The following is a 19296-nucleotide window of genomic DNA, read 5'->3' as shown; positions in this document are numbered from 1 at the left end:
GTGGCTCTGCCTCACGGTGTGCGGCTACTCTATCCATAGCCGCACAGCACTGCGCTATGGATAGAGTAGGTTCCCACTTAACAAGAGGCAACCTTGTCGCGGTAAGTGGGCCTATGCTCTTTGATCAAACTGTATACTAATGCCTCTTTTAGGGCACAGCAAATGTTTGATACTTGTGCTGTATAGCCATGTTTTATCAATAGAAATGCTGCAAAATACGTACAGTAGTCATCAGTATAGGAATGAGGAGGTGCGATTCAGATTCTCTCTCCACATCATACTCTTTTAGGTACCGTTGTGTAGGATAATATAATATACCATAATACAACACTTCTTACATTTGTTAATTCCTGGAGAACCCCATTAACCCTATCTATGTTCATAAAACATCTTTATATGTCTGACTGTCTGCATTCAAAGTTCATGTGAGAGCAATGTCTACATAGATCAGGTTCCTTTATTTCAGCTTTATTTATCTCATCTTGCTGGACAGTATCCAGAGCTGCCTGCAAAGGCAGAGAGATCCATCACAAGCTACAGAATGTGAGAGAAGGTTTATTTTAATCCCTCCTAATTCGGAGTTGAAAGTGTGAATTTACCAGGCCTGAATTGGTCATGTAGGGGCTTCTGCTCTTCTGGGAACTTGGCAAGGCCTCTGAGTTATTTTATGACTCTGCCAGCAGGTTTGATTTCATCATCTGGCTAGTAAGATGTTGACAGTCTCATACACCAGGTTATCATTTCATCACCTGTCAAGACTCAAGAGGTTTTATCAACCATTAGGTCCATACTAAGTCTATATTCACAATGCCACTGTTTTTTTTTTTCATTAATATGATGGCTATTTCCTCCCATATAGCAGATTCTAAGGCTTGTATTAGACCAGTAGATGTCTTGCAGATAACGACTCTAGATCTAAGATCTCTCGACTCGTTAGCGAACAAAAATGTGCTTATTACATAGAGCGATGTTCTTTCGCACTTTCACTCGTTAATCGTTAGCCACAAAGTCGTCACTGTATATTACATGTAAAGATGATGTAAAGCTGAATACTCATGAAGGTGGGCTTCTGATGGAATGCCTCTATGTGATCTCCAAGTGAATAGACATCGCCATATTATACGAACAGATCTATGACTGAGGAAAAATAATTTTTTAGCAGGATGAAACATCACGATTGGTGAGAAACCAGCAATTTCTCCATTGTCATTTAATCTCTCATATTTATTATGAGGCCAACTCTAGCTGTTCATGTATTATATGACGACTATGCATCTGAAGGGCCACGATGTAGTGCTAAATTTTCCCTACATAGTTAGCTGCTGGTTGCTATCCTAAGTATCAACAATGTACTGTATTGAATGTATGAATATCATCTTTCTGAGCAATTACTTTCAAAGACTTTTTAATATTCCTAGAAAAACCTGGCCCTCCTCAAGCAGTATCCGTGAAAGAAGTTTGGGGATTTAATGCTTTTGTGCAGTGGTTACCTCCAAAAGACAATGGAAATTCAGAAATCACAGGCTACACTATACAAAAAGCTGACAAGAAAACAATGGTAAGTATGGTTGATCTGTGGTTGTTTATCTTCATCGTGCAACTGGGGGAGGAGGGAGGCTTGACCTTGCTCAGCCAATCGCTGTCCACAGCGCTAAACCACTTTAGCCAGTGATTAGCTGAGCCAGCATTTCCAGCCTTTTCCCGGGTTTCAAGCCAGGACCATGACTGCAAAGCATTATGGAGCAGAAGAATGTCAGTATGGTAGCGAAGGGGGGAACTATGAGTTGAGTAACACTTATACTTTTATTATTATTATTATTTTTATTATTATTATTATTAACTCATCCTGACTCTTAAAAAATATGTATTTCCCCAGAACAACCCCTTGAATACTGCATCTTGTCTTCTTTCCACAATAATATAGAGATAGCATTATATATATATATATATATATATATATATATAGTACAGACCAAAGGTTTGGACACACCTTCTCATTCAAAGAGTTTTCTTTATTTTCATGACTATGAAAATTGTAGATTCACACTGAAGGCATCAAAACTATGAATTAACACATGTGGAATTATATACATAACAAAAAAGTGTGAAACAACTGAAAATATGCCATATTCTATGTTCTTCAAAGTAGCCACTTTTTGCTTTGATTACTGCTTTGCACACTCTTGGCATTCTCTGGTAGAGCTTCAAGAGGTAGTCATCTGAAATGGTCTTCCAACAGTCTTGAAGGAGTTCCCAGAGATGCTTAGCACTTGTTGGCCCTTTTGCCTTCACTCTGCGGTCCAGCTCACCCCAAACCATCTCGATTGGGTTCAGGTCCGGTGACTGTGGAGGCCAGGTCATCTGGCGCAGCACCCCATCACTCTCCTTCATGGTCAAACAGCCTGGAGGTGTGTTTGGGGTCATTGTCCTGTTGAAAAAAAAGATTATGGTCCAACTAAACGCAAACCGGATGGAGTAGCATGCCGCTGCAAGATGCTGTGGTAGCCATGCTGGTTCAGTATGCCTCCAATTTTGAATAAATCCCCAACAGTGTCACCAGCAAAGCCCCCCCACACCATCACACCTCCTCCTCCATGCTTCACGGTGGGGACCAGGCATGTAGAGTCCATCCGTTCACCTTTTCTACGTCGCACAAAGACACGGTGGTTGGAACCAAAGATCTCAAATTTGGACTCATCAGACCAAAGCACAGATTACCGTATTTTTCGCCCTATAAGACACACTCCCCCCCCCCCCCCCGAAAGTGGGGGGAAATGATAGTGTGTCTTATAGAACGAATACAGGGGCGGGGGAAAAAATGGTCAGTGCTTTGCATGGGGCCAACACATAGCAGGCTGTGCTACATAAGGACAGCAGCCTGCGATGTACCGGACATGGATCCTGACATGTACAGTACCTACTGAGGAAGAGGGAAGAGCCTGGTGCTTGGGCATGGATAACGGCCCGGCCGGCAACGCTCCTGCAGCATTGATAATGTGGGCGGTGCGCTGCTTGCGCGCATCATGTTCACTTCAGTGGAGAAAGAAGGAGGGAGTCCCTCCCTCTTATGATGCAACTGCCTCTGCCCCAATGAATACAGTGGGCTCTGAAGCTGCCCCCACTGCACTAATGAATGTGCCAATAATTAGAGAAGTAGGAGGGACTGGAGAGGAAATAAACTGCTGTGCCGTCTGAGCTAGTGAGCGTCGCGAACAGCAGCAGCAGCCTACTATCTTTTCCTTCTAATTGTCCTGTCCTCCTCAGTATCAGCCCTAGCCCCACAGTGTGCACTGCACTGAGCAGCAGCCAGCCCAGCGGCATAGCAGGTATCCCCCATACAGTGCAACTGCAATAGTGATTAGCCTGCCTCAAAATAAAGGCAGGCAAAAACATACTCTAGTATGTACCAGTCAGCCAGCAAGATTGGGGTTAATGTGACTCCAATCTTGCCCACTACCATGTTTTAAACATGATGGGGGTCACTTATTCTTAATGTCAGGCTGGGCACATGCTTTTGGAGTGGACCCCATGTGCCTCCCATTAATAGTAAGTTACCCCCAAAGTATGGTACCTTCTCAAATAATGGGCAACGTAGGGTTAATGTGAGTTACAGAATACAGGCCACTTATTATTAATGTGAGGCACATGGAATGACAGAAGTCAAAATTCATAAGCCCGTGGGCCGATAATATTAACTACTGGTAATGTTTACAGTGTTAAAATATTGTTCTGCTATTTTTTTACTTTAACACACCTTTTACTATTTTCACCCTCTAAAACCTAGGTGCGTCTTATAGGGCAAAAATACGGTGTGTGTGTGTGTGTATACTGTGTATAGTAAGGTTTCACATTTTAAAGAGGTTCTCCGGGATTAAAATATTGATGACCTATACTTAGGATAGGTCATCAAAATAGGATCTGACTCCCTGGACCCCTGCAGGCTGCAGATCAGCTGTTTGAGGAGGAGAAGGCCGCAGTGCATTGCGGCCTCCTTGCAGTTTACCAAGCACAGCTCTGTACATTTCTTAAAGGTTGTGTTTGGTACTGCAACTCAGCCCCATTCACTTGAATGGGGCTGAGCTACTCCTAGGTCACATGACCGATGAACGTGATTTCACATGGCCTAGGAAGACCCCTAAGTGCTCAGAGAGCAGTGGCCTCTTCCCAGAAGTCAGACCCCTGCTGATCTTATATTGACAACCTATCTTAAGCTGAGCTTATCAATATGTACATCCCAGAGAACACTTATAAATATGTCTACAAAGGTATGTGCTACAATACGATTTATCTCAACCACAAAATAATCCTACAATATTATATAGATTTCCAGTATTCAGTGTTGTATCCATCCTCCAGCAACAGTGAATAAGTGCAGGTAGACTCTTAAAGAGGACCTTTCACCAGAATAAAACTTCTAAAGTAACTATACAGGCATGTAGAGTGCGCCGCTCCGTTCTCCCGTTATTGCCTCCGGTATCTTCATACTTAGGCTCCACCCAGGGGAACCTGCCGGCGCCTCCTTCTCCCATGCTGCAGCGCTGGCCAATCACAGCGCTCAGCTCATAGCCTGAGATGTATAACAGTAAGTGCAGGGGGGTCCCTGGGCGCCACTCTACATGCCTGTATAGTTACTTTAGAAGTTTTATTCTGGTGAAAGGTCCTCTTTAAGTACTTTATAAATTCTGCTCTCATGATTGCACACACATATCATTTTATCAGTACAGACTAAAACATTGTTTAAACTAAAGCTCAAAACATATCATGTTAGAACCAGGGCTCGCAGGATCGTCATCTGGTGGAGCATTGTCCACCCATGCTCATATAATGTATGTTTAATAAACCATAAAGATCAGGGGCAGACTGGGAACTTAAAGTGGCCCTGAAAAAATTACAAAAAGTGCAAATAGTAAAAGTTCGGACCCCTAATCAGTGATGGCCAGTTCGCATTGTTCACCCGCGAATCCATGCGGGCTGCCATCTTTTCTCACAAGTCCGGCGATGCACAGGTAAGCCCGGGGGCCTTCATCTCGGAACTGCCTGCTCCCGGTGACCGCATTTGATTTCAGACCGGCTCGCTGTCGCAGCGGACAAGCACTCAGACACACAGAAAAACCAACAACCAGGCTCTGAGCGAGAAGCAGGGGAAGGGTCACCTCCTAGCTAATCCCTGACCTCTCTCCCTGCACTGCTCAGCCCACAGGCAGACCTTAGTGGTAGGAATGCTGTGTCCTCGTGCATAGGCTAATACACCCTAACTTCCCTGAGATGGTGAAAAGGGGAAATAGGAGCAGCCTGCTTGCACAGAACCTGGATGGGAGAGAAGATATCAACACAACTAAAACAGCAAACAACAAGAACAGAAACTACACTTATCTTATCAGAGCTGGGACAGAAAACCTTCCTTGCTTCCTAGGCCAGACTGATTTCTATAACCCGCTCAGGGCACTGGAAATGAGAGCCATTTAAACTAATGACCCCACCCAGTGCACCTGATGGGAGGTGGATCCAGCACGACTCCAAAACAAACACTAAAGACGTGCTGCTATTCTGGCCGACCTCCACACATAGTCAGAGCTGGGCATGACACTCGCGCATAGGCACCTGTGACTTGAACCTGCTATCTTTTGATTGCTTGTACTATACACTGAAATACTTCTGTATTACACTGCATAGTCATTCTGACTAGCAGGATGTAATAGTGTCCAGGACATGGAAGGCCTAGAAGACCCCAGTTTCCATGTTAAGTACTTAGCACCCTGTGAATGCAATCAGAGGACAGAGGGAGCTCCTTCTGTCTAAACCCTCCGATGCTAGAATCTCTATTGATAGCTGCAAGTGAGGTGTTAAGTTATCGCTCGCAGTGAGAGCTAGGTGCCAGCTGTTAATCCTGAACAAGGACCTTTTATCCATGGGTGAAGCAAAAAGTCTTTCAATCTTTATTAGCTATATGTTAAACGATTTCCCAGGAAACAGAAAACAACTCCACTCTTAAGTGATTCTACTACACACAGGTAGTTGTTTACAGGGGCATAGCTACAGGCTCATGGGCCCTTGTGCAAGAGTTCGGCTTGCCCCCCCCCCCTTCCCTCTCTTGGTGGCAAGCGGCAGGGGTGCACAGCCTTTCTGCTGCCTGAGGCAAAAATTGAAAGGCACCCCCATGCGCTAAATTCACAACCTAACCCCTTCCCTTCAGCCCTACTGTTAAAGTCATACATGGAAAACATTACATACAGAGCTTCAAAGCATATGGGATAATACAGCACCACACACCTCTTACATCCAGTGAGGTCTCCTCTGGTGTAGATGTTCTCTTTCCTCATCTTCTCCATTCAGACCAGACTGCCATAATAATTTCTTTTAGCCATCTCTTGTCTCTACAGAGTTTGACAGACATCCTACTTTCCTTCTATTCCATCATCCTCCCACCTTCTCAACATCCCATCCTGCCACCCCAATACTGTTCCCACTTTCCCACTGTGCACACCAATATTATACTGCCTAAACAGTCCTCCTAAAAATACTAGTACCACACAGAAAGTTCCCCCTTCAATAATTATTGCCACACAGTGCCCTAAAAAATAACTGTGCCCAGCAAATAGTATCCCTGACACTAATAGTGTTATAAATGTAAAGTCCCCCCAAAATAACGGTGCTAAGCTGATACTGTGCTAGGCTGCCTCAACGGTAATAGTTCTCCCCAAAGTCCCAGCAATAGAAATAATTATCTGCCAGAGTGCATAGTGTTAACAGTGCCCCCAACAATAATAATTTCCCCACTGTGGCCCAAAAGTAATAATGCCCCCAACGGTGCTCATACTAGTAATCATGTTCCCTATAGTCCCCCAGTAGTAATAATTCTCCTTATAATGTGTGCCAGTAGAAAAATGCCACCTAATGTGCCAGTAGAAAAATACCCTCTTATAATGTATGCCAGTAAAAAAATCCCCCCTTATAATGTGTGCCAGTACAAGAAATACTCCCTTATAATGTGCCAGTAGAAAAATACCCCTTAAAATGTGTGCCAGTAGAAAAATACCCCCTTATAATGTGCACCAGTACAACAAATCCCCCCTTTTTATGTGTGCCAGTACAAAAAATACCTCCTTATAATGTGTGCCAGTACAAAAAAATACCCCAGATCCTCTATTCAGACCCCCATATGAGATCCTCAAATCAGACGCCCATATCAGATGCTCAAATCAGACCCCCATATCAGATCCTCAAATTAGACCCCCATATCAGATCCTCAAATTAGACCCCCATATCAGATCCTCAAATCAGACCCCCATATCAGATCCTCAAATTAGACCCCCATATCAGATCCTCAAATCAGACCCCGTTTAGACCTCCATGTCAAAAATCAGATTAGACTCAAAATAAGGATCCATTCACATGTCCGTAATTTGATGTGCGGTCCGCAAATTGCGGATCGCACATTGCAGGTGTCCGTGTTTTGCGGATCCGCAAAACACTTACGGACGTGTGAATGGACCCTAAATAAACTTACCTCTCCTTCATTCACCCCTCCCTGGTATTCTCTGAGCCCGCTCTCTGCACTGTGACCTTACTGCGTACGTCAGAGAAGACCAGGAAAGGAGCTTCACTCACCACTCCCCAGGTCTCCTGTATACTAGTGAGCGTTTCCATAATAGAAGCCCACACTAGTATTCGTTTTGTAAGACAGAAATTGGTGGTGGGACACTAGTACGGGAGGCCCAGTCGCAATTGTGACCACTGTGACCCCTATAGCTACGCCTCTGGTTGTATATAACAGAGAGTACATCATGACATACTATTATGGCACAGAGCGTTAACTACCAGTAATCTGTGAAGTCACTGAGCTGGAAGGAGTTAAAGGGGTTGTCTCATCACAGACAATGGGAGCATATCGCTAGGATATGCCCCCATTGTCTTATAGGTGCAGGTCCCACCGCTGGGACCAGCACCTATATCAGGAACAGAGCCCTGCAAAATGGTGGCTGGAGGATTCCAGTCTGGCCACCACCAAGCATGCTCCTCGTAGAAGTGAATTGAAGCGCACTGCGCATGACTGGCCATCGCTCCTATTCACTTCTATGGTCTCGAAGGGAAATAGCCGAGCCAGTGCTCGGCTATTTTCGGCTTCCCATAGAAAATTATTGGACAGCTGCGTATGCGCAATGCGCCCCCCACATCTTTCGGGGCTCCGCTCTCGAAATAGGTGCAGGTCCCAGCAGACCTGGGACCTGCACCTATAAGACAATGGGGGCATAGCCTAACGATTTTCCCCCATTGTCTGTGATGAGACAACCCCTTTAAAATGAAACACATAAAAGTTAACAAAAAAGTATTGTAAAAAAATAAATAATACAAAATGACACAAAATGGCCATTTCTTAAGTAAAATATTCTTTATTTCATAACATGTATCTACGGTACAGGAATAATCCCTCATATGTTTGGTATGGACATAATGGGTACAACATGTACTATAAATATGGTGTAAATATACTTTTGTTAGGTCATCAATGAATAAACTAAAACAAATTGCAGAAAAGGCATAAAGGCCTGAAATGTCTCAGTCATTAAGATCCTATTCACATGGATTATATTTTACTATAGTTGTGGATTCTGCAAAGAAAATCTGCAACTAATCTGCAGCAAATCTAACATTTGTGCATTTGGCTGTAAGTGTATTAATAGAGTAGATTATATACCATGGCAAAACCTAATGCTGTTCTAAGCATTCTTTGTTGCAGCCCTATGATTTTATGCTGACACATCATGTGCATTTCCTTCCATAGGAATGGTTTACTGTATTTGAACACAACCGGCAAACCCAATGTACAATTTCAGACCTAATCATGGGTAATGAATACTACTTCAGAGTGTTCAGTGAGAACATTTGTGGCCTTAGTGAGAGCCCTACCGTTTCCAAGAACACAGCCGTTATCCAGAAAACAGGTAAATGTAAAATCATTTCTTTGTTTAATTAATTCTTTTATTGATGGTCCTAACACTGAAAAAAATAGAATAGGTGTACTCTGCTCCCTCAGTCAAGGAAACAACTTTTGACCAAATCGGTATTTATTGTGTATGGCCACCTTTAGATCTGAAAACCCAATAAATCATTGCAATAGTCAATGCCAACCATCTAATCTCATAGAAAATGTACTGTACATGAACACAGATGGAAAGCTGGATCTCTGAGATTGGACTTGGAATTTCTATCCCCGAATCACTCTTTGATGTCTTCACAGGTATAGTCTACAAACCACTGGACTACAAAGAAAAAGATGTCAGCATGCCTCCTACGTTCCTTACCCCTCTCATAGACCGCACTGTAGTGGCTGGATACAGCACAGCCTTGAATTGTGCTGTGAGGGGCTTTCCAAAGGTACCCAGTTTGTTTCTATTTATTCATTTATTTATTTATTTTGAGAATGCCTTTATTACTAGTGATGAGCGGCAGGGGCAATATTCAAATTCGCGATATTTCATGAATATTTGGGTGAAAATTCGCCATATATTCGAAAATTCACAAATTTCTCCAGACATTATTCTCTTGATTCCGAAAATTTGCATAAAAATTTGCATGAACTGGTATTTAAAAAAAACTAAATATTCGCAATTCGAATATTCGTGATCAACACTATTTATTACATTTGGGGAATATTAAATCTGATTATGGAATTTTATTTGAAAAAACACATTTCCCTTAGATTTAGGCCCCATGCACACGGCCGTTGTTCACGGCCATGTGCGGGCCGTGGAACCGCGGCCTGGATCCCTTCCTGTGAGCTGGAGCGCACGGCGTCACTGGTTGCTAGGACGCCGTGCGCCCCCTGCTGCCGGCACAGTACAGTAATACACTGGTATAGATCGTACCAGTGTATTACTGTTCTGTGCCGGCAGCAGGGAGCGCACGGCGTCATAGCAACCAGTGACGCCGTGCGCTCCTGCTCTCAGGAAGGGATCCAGGCCGCGGTTCCACGGCCCGCACACGGCCGTGAACAACGGCCGTGTGCATGGGGCCTAACAAAAAAGCCAGGATAAAACGATATGCTGTACATATGCGGCATCTTTTTTTGTCAGTTTAATCATTTAACTACATATACGGAGAATGTCATCTTTGTAAACCACTTCGGAATGGAGGGGGCGACACAGCCACCGGGTTCCTGCTGTTTCACACAGCAGACACCAAGGGATAATGCCTATGATCGGCAATAACCCCGATCACAGAACTTAACCACTCAGATGCCATGGTTGCACGTTCATGTTGCCAATGCCTATGATCACAGACATTTAACCCCTCAGATGCCATGGTTGGATTCTCTGGTCCCCTAGTGGAACTTAAAAAAAAACAAAAAATAAAAATTCTAATTATCCCCTTCACCATAAAAAAATTAACAATGAAAAAAGATTATATGCGCCACCGCATGGCAAAATGTCAGGACTATTAAAATATAAATGTTTTTATCCCATACTGTAAATGCTGTAACGGAAATAAAATCAAAATGGGCGATTTGCAGTTTTTTGTCACTTCACCTCCCCCAAAAATGTAATAAAAGTCAAGAACACTCCAAACTGCTTTTTTTTTTAAAAAAAACTATTGATCGTGCCACAAAAAATGAGCCCTCATATAAATAAAAATACTGTATAAAGAATATGCAGAGAAATATTACGTCTTAAATGCTGTCTTATAGCCATCATAGAATGCCATGATACGTCCTTATGACACAGAAACTGCTCCCCATGATCACTGTAACTGACAGCCAGACTATAGCTGCAATGTCTAAAATTGGAAAAAGGTTCTGATCCTGATCGTTTTAAGGATCTTTTACATGGACTAATGTGGGCAATTATCAGGAAGGAGTGACCCCTATTAATGCCCATTACTGATAATTGCCTTGTCTACAGGTGCAAATGCTCACTCATTTGGTGAAAGAATTGGGGACACCTAAATCATTTCTGCTGCTCGGAAGAAATATTTGGGGATGGGTGATCGCAGTAGTTGTCCCCCATACATAGAAGCTAATTGATGCCTGTAAATGCATCTTTCATCTCCTCTGAGAAACAGCCAATTATCTGGAACAAACAGTTCATTCCCAATAATTGCCTGCTGTTCCAGCCCATGTAAGGGGCCTTAAAGGGGTTGTCCCATCTCAACATTTATGGCATATTGCTATGTCAAATAGGTGTGGGTCCAACCACATTTCTATATATCTGTAGAATGGGGCTTCTAAAGTGCACTCCAATAGAGATGAATACAGGGTGGCCACACACTGGGGGTTTTTATTCTGGAGACAGGAGAGGTGGGACCCACACCTATCTGACATTTGTGGCATATTCTAGTGATATTCCATAAATGTTCAGATACGACAACCCTTTAAAGAGAATGTGTCACCTATATTTATATAACAATTAAAACCAGATGGTGACTTATATAAACTTTTTCTAATATATTTTTATTTTCTAATTAGAAATTTTTTTTATTTTTCATTTAAAACACTATGGATTTAATCGGGTGCAATTTACATTTCTGGCTAATATTCCAGTTTATAGACACAACTCAAGTTTAGATCACGTATGTGAGTAAATGCTTGAGACCTAATTTCTTAAAATTTCCTCCTGAAACATTGAGCAAGTCTTGGCTTTATGATGAAAGACATAATCCATAAAACCAGGAATGCAGCATGATATTATCTCTCATGCTGCTTATAAAACACATTCAGACAAGTAAGCCTAACAGGCGTTGCAAAAAGAAGCCTAAAGCCTTTAGGTTTTAGACTTCCACAGCCTAAAACATAAAGGCTATGTACACCCTTGAGGGCAATTTTTGTATTATTGCATTGTACTCATTTTGAGCTAAAATCATTTTTTCATTTGGTCTTTATTAAAAAATTTGGAGCCCTTTACTCTGTACAGGGCTGAAATAATTTAGTAACAGGATCATCATTTTCTCTCTGTTCTGACCTTATAAACACTCATTATACAAACCGGATTCCAAAAAAGTTGGGACACTATACAAATCGTGAATAAAAACTGAATACAATGATGTGGAGGTGCCAACTTCTAATATTTTATTCAGAATAGAACATAAATCACGGAACAAAACTTTAAACTGAGAAAATGTACCATTTTAAGGGAAAAATATGTTGAATCAGAATTTCATGGTGTCAACAAATCCCCAAAAAGTTGGGACAAGGCCATTTTCACCACTGTGTGGCATCTCCCCTTCTTCTTACAACACTCAACAGACATCTGGGGACCGAGGAGACCAGTTTCTCAAGTTTAGAAATAGGAATGCTCTCCCATTCTTGTCTAATACAGGCCTCTAACTGTTCAATCGTCTTGGGCCTTCTTTGTTGCACCTTCCTCTTTATGATGCGCCAAATGTTCTCTATAGGTGAAAGATCTGGACTGCAGACTGGCCATTTCAGTACCCGGATCCTTCTCCTACGCAGCCATGATGTTGTGATTGATGTAGAATGTGGTCTGGTATTATCTTGTTGAAAAATGCAGGGTCTTCCCTGAAAGAGATGACGTCTGGATGGGAGCATATGTTGTTCTAGAACCTGAATATATTTTTCTGCATTGATGGTGCCTTTCCAGACATGCAAGCTGCCCATGCCACACGCACTCATGCAACCCCATACCATCAGAGATGCATGCTTCTGAACTGAGCGTTGATAACAACTTGGGTTGTCCTTGTCCTCTTTGGTCCGGATGACATGGCGTCCCAGATTTCCAAAAAGAACTTCGAATCATGACTCGTCTGACCACAGAACAGTCTTCCATTTTGCCACACTCCATTTTAAATGATCCCTGGCCCAGTGAAAACGCCTGAGCTTGTGGATCTTGCTTAGAAATGGCTTCTTCTTTACACTGTAGAGTTTCAGCTGGCAACGGCGGATGGCACGGTGGATTGTGTTCACTGACAATGGTTTCTGGAAGTATTCCTGAGCCCATTCTGTGATTTCCTTTACAGTAGCATTCCTGTTTGTGGTGCAGTGTCGTTTAAGGGCCCGGAGATCACGGGCATCCAGTATGGTTTTACGGCCTTGACCCTTACGCACAGAGATTGTTCCAGATTCTTTGAATCTTCGGATGATGTTATGCACAGTTGATGATGATAGATGCAAAGTTTTTGCAATTTTTCGCTGGGTAACACCTTTCTGATATTGCTCCACTATCTTTCTGCGCAACATTGTGGGAATTGGTGATCCTCTACCCATCTTGGCTTCTGAGAGACACTGCCACTCTGAGAAGCTCTTTTTATACCCAATCATGTTGCCAATTGACCTAATTAGTGTTAATTGGTCTTTCAGCTCTTTGTTATGCTCAAATTTACTTTTTCCAGCCTCTTATTGCTACTTGTCCCAACTTTTGGGGGATTTGTTGACACCGTGAAAATTTGAATCAACGTATTTTTCCTTTAAAGTGATACATTTACTCAGATTAAACGTTTGATCTGTCATCTACGTTCTATTACAAATAAAATATTGACATTTGCCATCTCCACATCATTGCATTCAGTTTTTATTCACAATTTGTTTAGTGTCCCAACTTTTTTGGAATCCGGTTTGTAGCTCAATTCTTATTTTACTGATAAGAATGTGGCTTAAATGCATGTTTATGACCTTTTATTAATTTAGAGATAAGGTTTCTTAGATGACAAAAAGTGAAAGTAAAAAGAACCATTCACACAGCTAGAAAAACAGTTAAAGGGTTTCTGTCATCATAAAAATTGTTATGTAGCTGGCTGACATTAGCTGTGCTGTCAGCAGAATATAACTGTATGACTTAAATCTCCCTGCCTGCCACCGTTTATGCTAAATAAAGACTTTTATAATATGCAAATAAGCCTCTAGGTGCTAGTGGGGCGTTGCTGCAGCACCTAGAGTCTCCGTCCTCTCACCGTTTGGCACACACTTGTAAAGATGATTGACATCCTCAGTCTCCTCCGTGCCCCGCAAATCCCGCACCTGCGTCGTCCATTTTAGTATTAGGCGCAGGCGCAGTGAGTGAAGGACAGCAGATTTTCTGATGACAGAAACCCTTTAACCCATTGTGACAGAACAGCTCAATATTTTTAATAAAGACCAATTGAAAAGATTAATTTTAGCTCAAAATGAGTAGGAGGCAATCACCAAAAAATTGCCCCCGAAGGTGTGCATAGCCTTTAAATTTATATTTAACCACCTCCTAACCTGTATATACAGAAAACTGATAGTGAGTGATAGTCTTCCACAATTACCTACTGTAGCTATCCCTGTTTACTATACAACAGAAAAGAAGGATCATCAGTTTTTTTTCAAGAAACAGCACCACCCTTGTCAATGGCTGTGGCTGGCATTGCAGCAAAGCCCTATTTAAGAGAAATTTTGGAATGCTGGTCAAACCGTGGGCAAATATCTCCATTAAAATATTTCAATCATCAGAGATTTCTAAAACCACTACCAAAATTTTGGCTTTCTGTGAAAACAGTTCCTACGCATACCTATGTGCATCCATGGTTACAGAATACAAACAAACTTTATATGCCAGGCTCTTTCATCTACCTCTGTTCTTGCTAAACTACCTGGATTAGAAGAGGGGACAGATGGAAGGGAGTAACACATGACTGCAGTATCAGACTACACAGGGATTGTTTGTAGTCTGTAACCATGGACACACGTTAGTCTGAAAGGAAATGCACATAGGGGGTCATTTGTGATTAGATATAAACACCACTTTCTGGCGTTTATCGCAGATTTTGGTGAAAAAGGTTAATTGCGGCAAAATTTGCGTGGCATGTAAGAGGGTGGGTTGGCAGGCCCTCCTCTTATATCATTTTCTAGTTTTTGACGTAGAAAATAACAAATCTAAGCCAGCAAGGGAGGTAGAAAAGATTTAAAGTATAACTGTTGTATTATTTTTTGGGGGAGTATTGGATTGTGGTGATTAATATCTCCTTGGTGGCCCTATTTCAACTTTTCACTGTGTATTCAATTACCCCTTAATACCACATTTTTGTTCCCTGTACTGCCTACTTTTACCTGTGCTTATTATTATACACTCTTATATAGCGCTACTAATTCTGCAGCGCTTTACAGACATTATCATCCAACTGTCCCCAATGGGGCTCACAATCTAAGGTCCCTATCAGTATGTCTTTGGAGTGTGGGAGGAAACCAGAGTACCCGGAGGAAACCCACGCAAACACGGGGAGAACATACAAACTCCATGCAGATGTTGCCCTTGGTCGGATTCGAACCTAGGACCCCAGCGCTGCAAGGCACCAGTGCTAACCACTGAGCCACCGTGCTGCCCATAGCTTGAAATAAGGTTGCTAGGCATGGCCCGTCTATCTGTTGAAGGACGGAGGACGCAGAAGCACGCAGAGTGCAGGGTCAGATTACTAACAGCCAAGGACTGTAGGTAAATGATTAAAGCCAGGTCCTCCCCAGCAGCTGATAACAGTGCCTGGGCTGTGTGCACTTCTCCCTGTCCCTGCGCTTGGCAGACGCTCCCTCACTCAGCAGAGCTGGAGAAGGCAGAGTTGGAGCAGTGCAGACCAGGGAAGGGAGATCTGCCATCTGCTCAGTGTACAAATGAAAGCAACATGTGGTAAGAATACCCCTTTATGCTGCAGGAGATTAACCCTTTAGGGGGAGGGCTCTGGTTACTGACACTTTTGGGGAGCTATTGTTACTGGCTAGTGAGGGCAGGCAGATTAGCCTCAGGGTGAGGGCAGTGGCGGCCATCTTAACTGAATAGTGAGATTGCCGTTTTATGCAGACTGGTTGCTAAGGGCTGAATCTTATTAAGTATGGGGTAAGTCAGTCTAATAGTAACTGATTCTGGAATATCATGTTATTAGTAACTACATATATGAAAATTGAAATTAGGGTCTAAATGTGACAGTTATCCTTTAAGCTTGGGGTACACCAGTGGATCATGCACCGAAGTTATGTTGAAGCCTGCACCTCTACATTTCTCGGTGCAGGGTTATTAAGATCGGCATCTAAATTGTCGGTCTTAATAAATGACCCTTATAATTTTAGATGCATTTGGCACATAAAAGGAGGGTTGTAAAGGTGAATATACCCTTTAAATTGCATGTATACTTTACAATATTGTCTTATCAAAAAGTATATGAGTTCCTCCTTCTTGCCATACGTTAATGTTACTAAACAATATTCTTATTTATTGCTCATTCTGCAGCCTAAAGTCATATGGATGAAAAATAAAATGGAGATCAGAGATGACCCAAAATTCATCATGAAACACAATCAGGGGGTCCTCACTCTGAATATACGCAAACCCAGCCCTTTTGATGGTGGAACCTATACCTGCAAAGCAATTAATGAGCTGGGAGAAGCTGAAGTTGATTGCAAACTGGAAGTCAGAGGTAGGACAGTGTCCTTTAAATATAGAATATTGCATTTTATTTCATACTTGTGGAATTAATTTGCAAATAATAACTCTAGATTTTATATTATCCCCTGTTATCAACCATTTCAAGCTGGAGGGAGGCCCTTTTATTGAATTACCGACAGCAATATATATATATATATTTACTTTCAGAAGATTTGTTCTTTAGGTTCAGTGACCCTTTAAGTAACCAATGCTTTGTGTAGATTACAACATATGCTACAGATTCAGTGTTTACAGTCTTAATTTATATGAAGAGAAGCGTGAGATACTTTTACACGGCCAAGAAGATAGAATCATAACTCAAGAATATCCTGTTTATAAAAAAGAACTGTGCACAATCGCCTGTTTTGATAACTGATAAAAATAAGATTTGCACAGTTTAGTACAGTTTAAGGTCAGGGACATAATGCAACTTTAATAACAGTTGTCTTCTAGGCTACTGCTGGAATCACGGTTAAGAAATGGTGCCATCCTGTGGCAATTGTTGTGAACCACATGATGATGTCTCATTGAGACATGATGAGTAATCCCTCAGTTTCAGGCAGAGATTACAAAATCATTACAAAGTCAATTTTTCTGCTTGAAGCTTGTTTTGTTTAGCGGTGCACTTATTGCAGTAGCATGTGATCCCCTATATTCTGCATAAATAAAATTAACACAATACACAGACAGTGACCTAAAGCATCCACAGAAGAACTACAAAAGCAGTAATCAAAATATCTGACAGTTTTTTTTAACCAATTTTATAACAAGTAAGAATGTTGTTATGGACAATGGTTCTGGAACCACTGTGCCAACTAACCGGTTTGGTGTAGGGCACCTGGTATCCACCCTTTACCCCTGTACAGGGATCTGGCCTTCACTGCAGGGTAACAAAAGGACTGCTACCTCCTGAGATAGACCTAGCTGATCCAATGGGCTCACGGACTCCGGTGCAGGCTCTGGGAGCTCAGGATACAGAAAATGCTCAAAAAATGTAGGAGGAGTTTGAATAGTCAGTTAGGCTTAAATGTAGGTTACTAGATCCGGACTGCACACCGGTAGTGTAGATGAATGAAGGCAGAGGACAAACCGGCAGATTGGGTGATAGTGAAGACACAGGCAGAGCAGACAGGCTAGGTACTTGACAGGAACATGAACAAGGCAGATGGAACATAAACAAGGGAGATGGAAAGGGTTAACTTAAACATGACCAGAGCTAAAACTAGGAGTGTAGAAACAAACAGGAGAATCACATGAATTCTAGATCTGGTCACGTAGAACCTTAAAAGCTCAGGCACCCTCTACAAGAAGAGGGCACTTAAAGAGGAAGCCCTAGCCATTGGCTAGAGAAGGATTTGGAAGTGAATGCAATGACCCTTTAAGAGGACCGAGGCTGGAATACTAGGCAGAAGCATGGAGGCAGAAACATTGTGAGTAGTGCAGCACCCGTGCCCACATGGGAGAACAGGGCAGTGGAGGCCATGGGCAGCTGTCCTAACACAGTTACTGTTGATTTAACAAGCTCCAATAGTATAAGAAAAGATAAGGCACTCTGTAATACCTATTATTACAGAATACTGTATTTTTCTCCAACTATCAGCAAACTTTCCTCCACTGCCTTTAGCACTAATCACTTTCTTAAAGGAAACCTGTCACCACAAAATGCGGTGCAATCTGCAGGCAGCAGGTTATAGAGCAAAAGGAGCTGAGTAGATGGAGATACAGTTGCAAGAAAAAGTAAGTGAACCCTTTGGAATGATATGGATTTCTGCACAAATTGGTCATAAAATGTGATCTGATCTTCATCTAAGTCACAACAAAAGACAATCGCAGTCTGCTTAAACTAATAACACACAAAGAATTAAATGTTACCATGTTTTTATTGAACACACCATGTAAACATTCACAGTGCAGGTGGAAAAAGTATGTGAACCCTTGGATTTAATAACTGGTTGAACCTCCATTGGCAGCAATAACTTCAACCAAACGTTTCCTGTAGTTGCAGATCAGACGTGCACAATGGTCAGGAGTAATTCTTGACTAGAGTTGAGCGAACACCTGGATGTTCGGGTTCGAGAAGTTCGGCCGAACATCCCGGAAATGTTCGGGTTCGGGATCCGAACCCGATCCGAACTTCGTCCCGAACCCGAACCCCATTGAAGTCAATGGGGACCCGAACTTTTCGGCACTAAAAAGGCTGTAAAACAGCCCAGGAAAGAGCTAGAGGGCTGCAAAAGGCAGCAACATGTAGGTAAATCCCCTGCAAACAAATGTGGATAGGGAAATGAATTAAAATAAAAATTAAATAAATAAAAATTAACCAAAATCAATTGGAGAGAGGTTCCATAGCAGAGAATCTGGCTTCCCGTCACCCACCACTGGAACAGTCCATTCTCAGATATTTCGGCCCCGGCACCCAGGCAGAGGAGAGAGGTCCCGTAACAGAGAATCTGTCTTCATGTCAGCAGAGAATTAGTCTGCATGTCATAGCAGAGAATGAGGCTTCACGTCAGCCACCACTGCAACAGTCCATTGGCATATATTTAGGCCCAGCACCCAGGCAGAGGAGGGAGGTCCCGTAACAGAGAATCTGTCTTCATGTCAGCAGAGAATTAGTCTGCATGTCATAGCAGAGAATGAGGCTTCACGTCAGCCACCACAGCAACAGTCCATTGGCATATATTTAGGCCCAGCACACACACAGGCAGAGGAGAGAGGTCCCGTAACAGAGAATCTGGCTTCATGTCAGCAGAGAATTAGTCTGCATGTCATAGCAGAGAATGAGGCTTCACGTCAGCCACCACTGCAACAGTCCATTGGCATATATTTAGGCCCAGCACACACACAGGCAGAGGAGAGAGGTCCCGTAACAGAGAATCTGTCTTCATGTCAGCAGAGAATTAGTCTGCATGTC

The 19296-nt window shown here is 42.5% G+C and overlaps 1 protein-coding gene across 4 annotated transcripts in view; it reads left to right on the top strand.

Annotated features, from left to right (window-relative positions):
* MYBPC2 (myosin binding protein C2) overlaps positions 1-19296 on the top strand; it is a 168675-nt gene that overhangs the window by 134106 nt on the left and 15273 nt on the right. For all 4 annotated transcript variants that reach the window (XM_044281644.1, XM_044281645.1, XM_044281643.1 and 1 more), the window contains 4 exons: positions 1419-1558; positions 8783-8942; positions 9239-9375; positions 16188-16374. In XM_044281644.1, the coding sequence (XP_044137579.1) occupies positions 1419-1558; positions 8783-8942; positions 9239-9375; positions 16188-16374 (624 nt within the window). The remainder of the gene's footprint in view (positions 1-1418; positions 1559-8782; positions 8943-9238; positions 9376-16187; positions 16375-19296) is intronic.

The sequence above is a fragment of the Bufo gargarizans genome, chromosome 2 (assembly GCF_014858855.1).
Source record: "Bufo gargarizans isolate SCDJY-AF-19 chromosome 2, ASM1485885v1, whole genome shotgun sequence".
NCBI lineage: Eukaryota > Metazoa > Chordata > Amphibia > Anura > Bufonidae > Bufo > Bufo gargarizans.
This window is presented reverse-complemented; position numbering and strand designations above follow the sequence as displayed.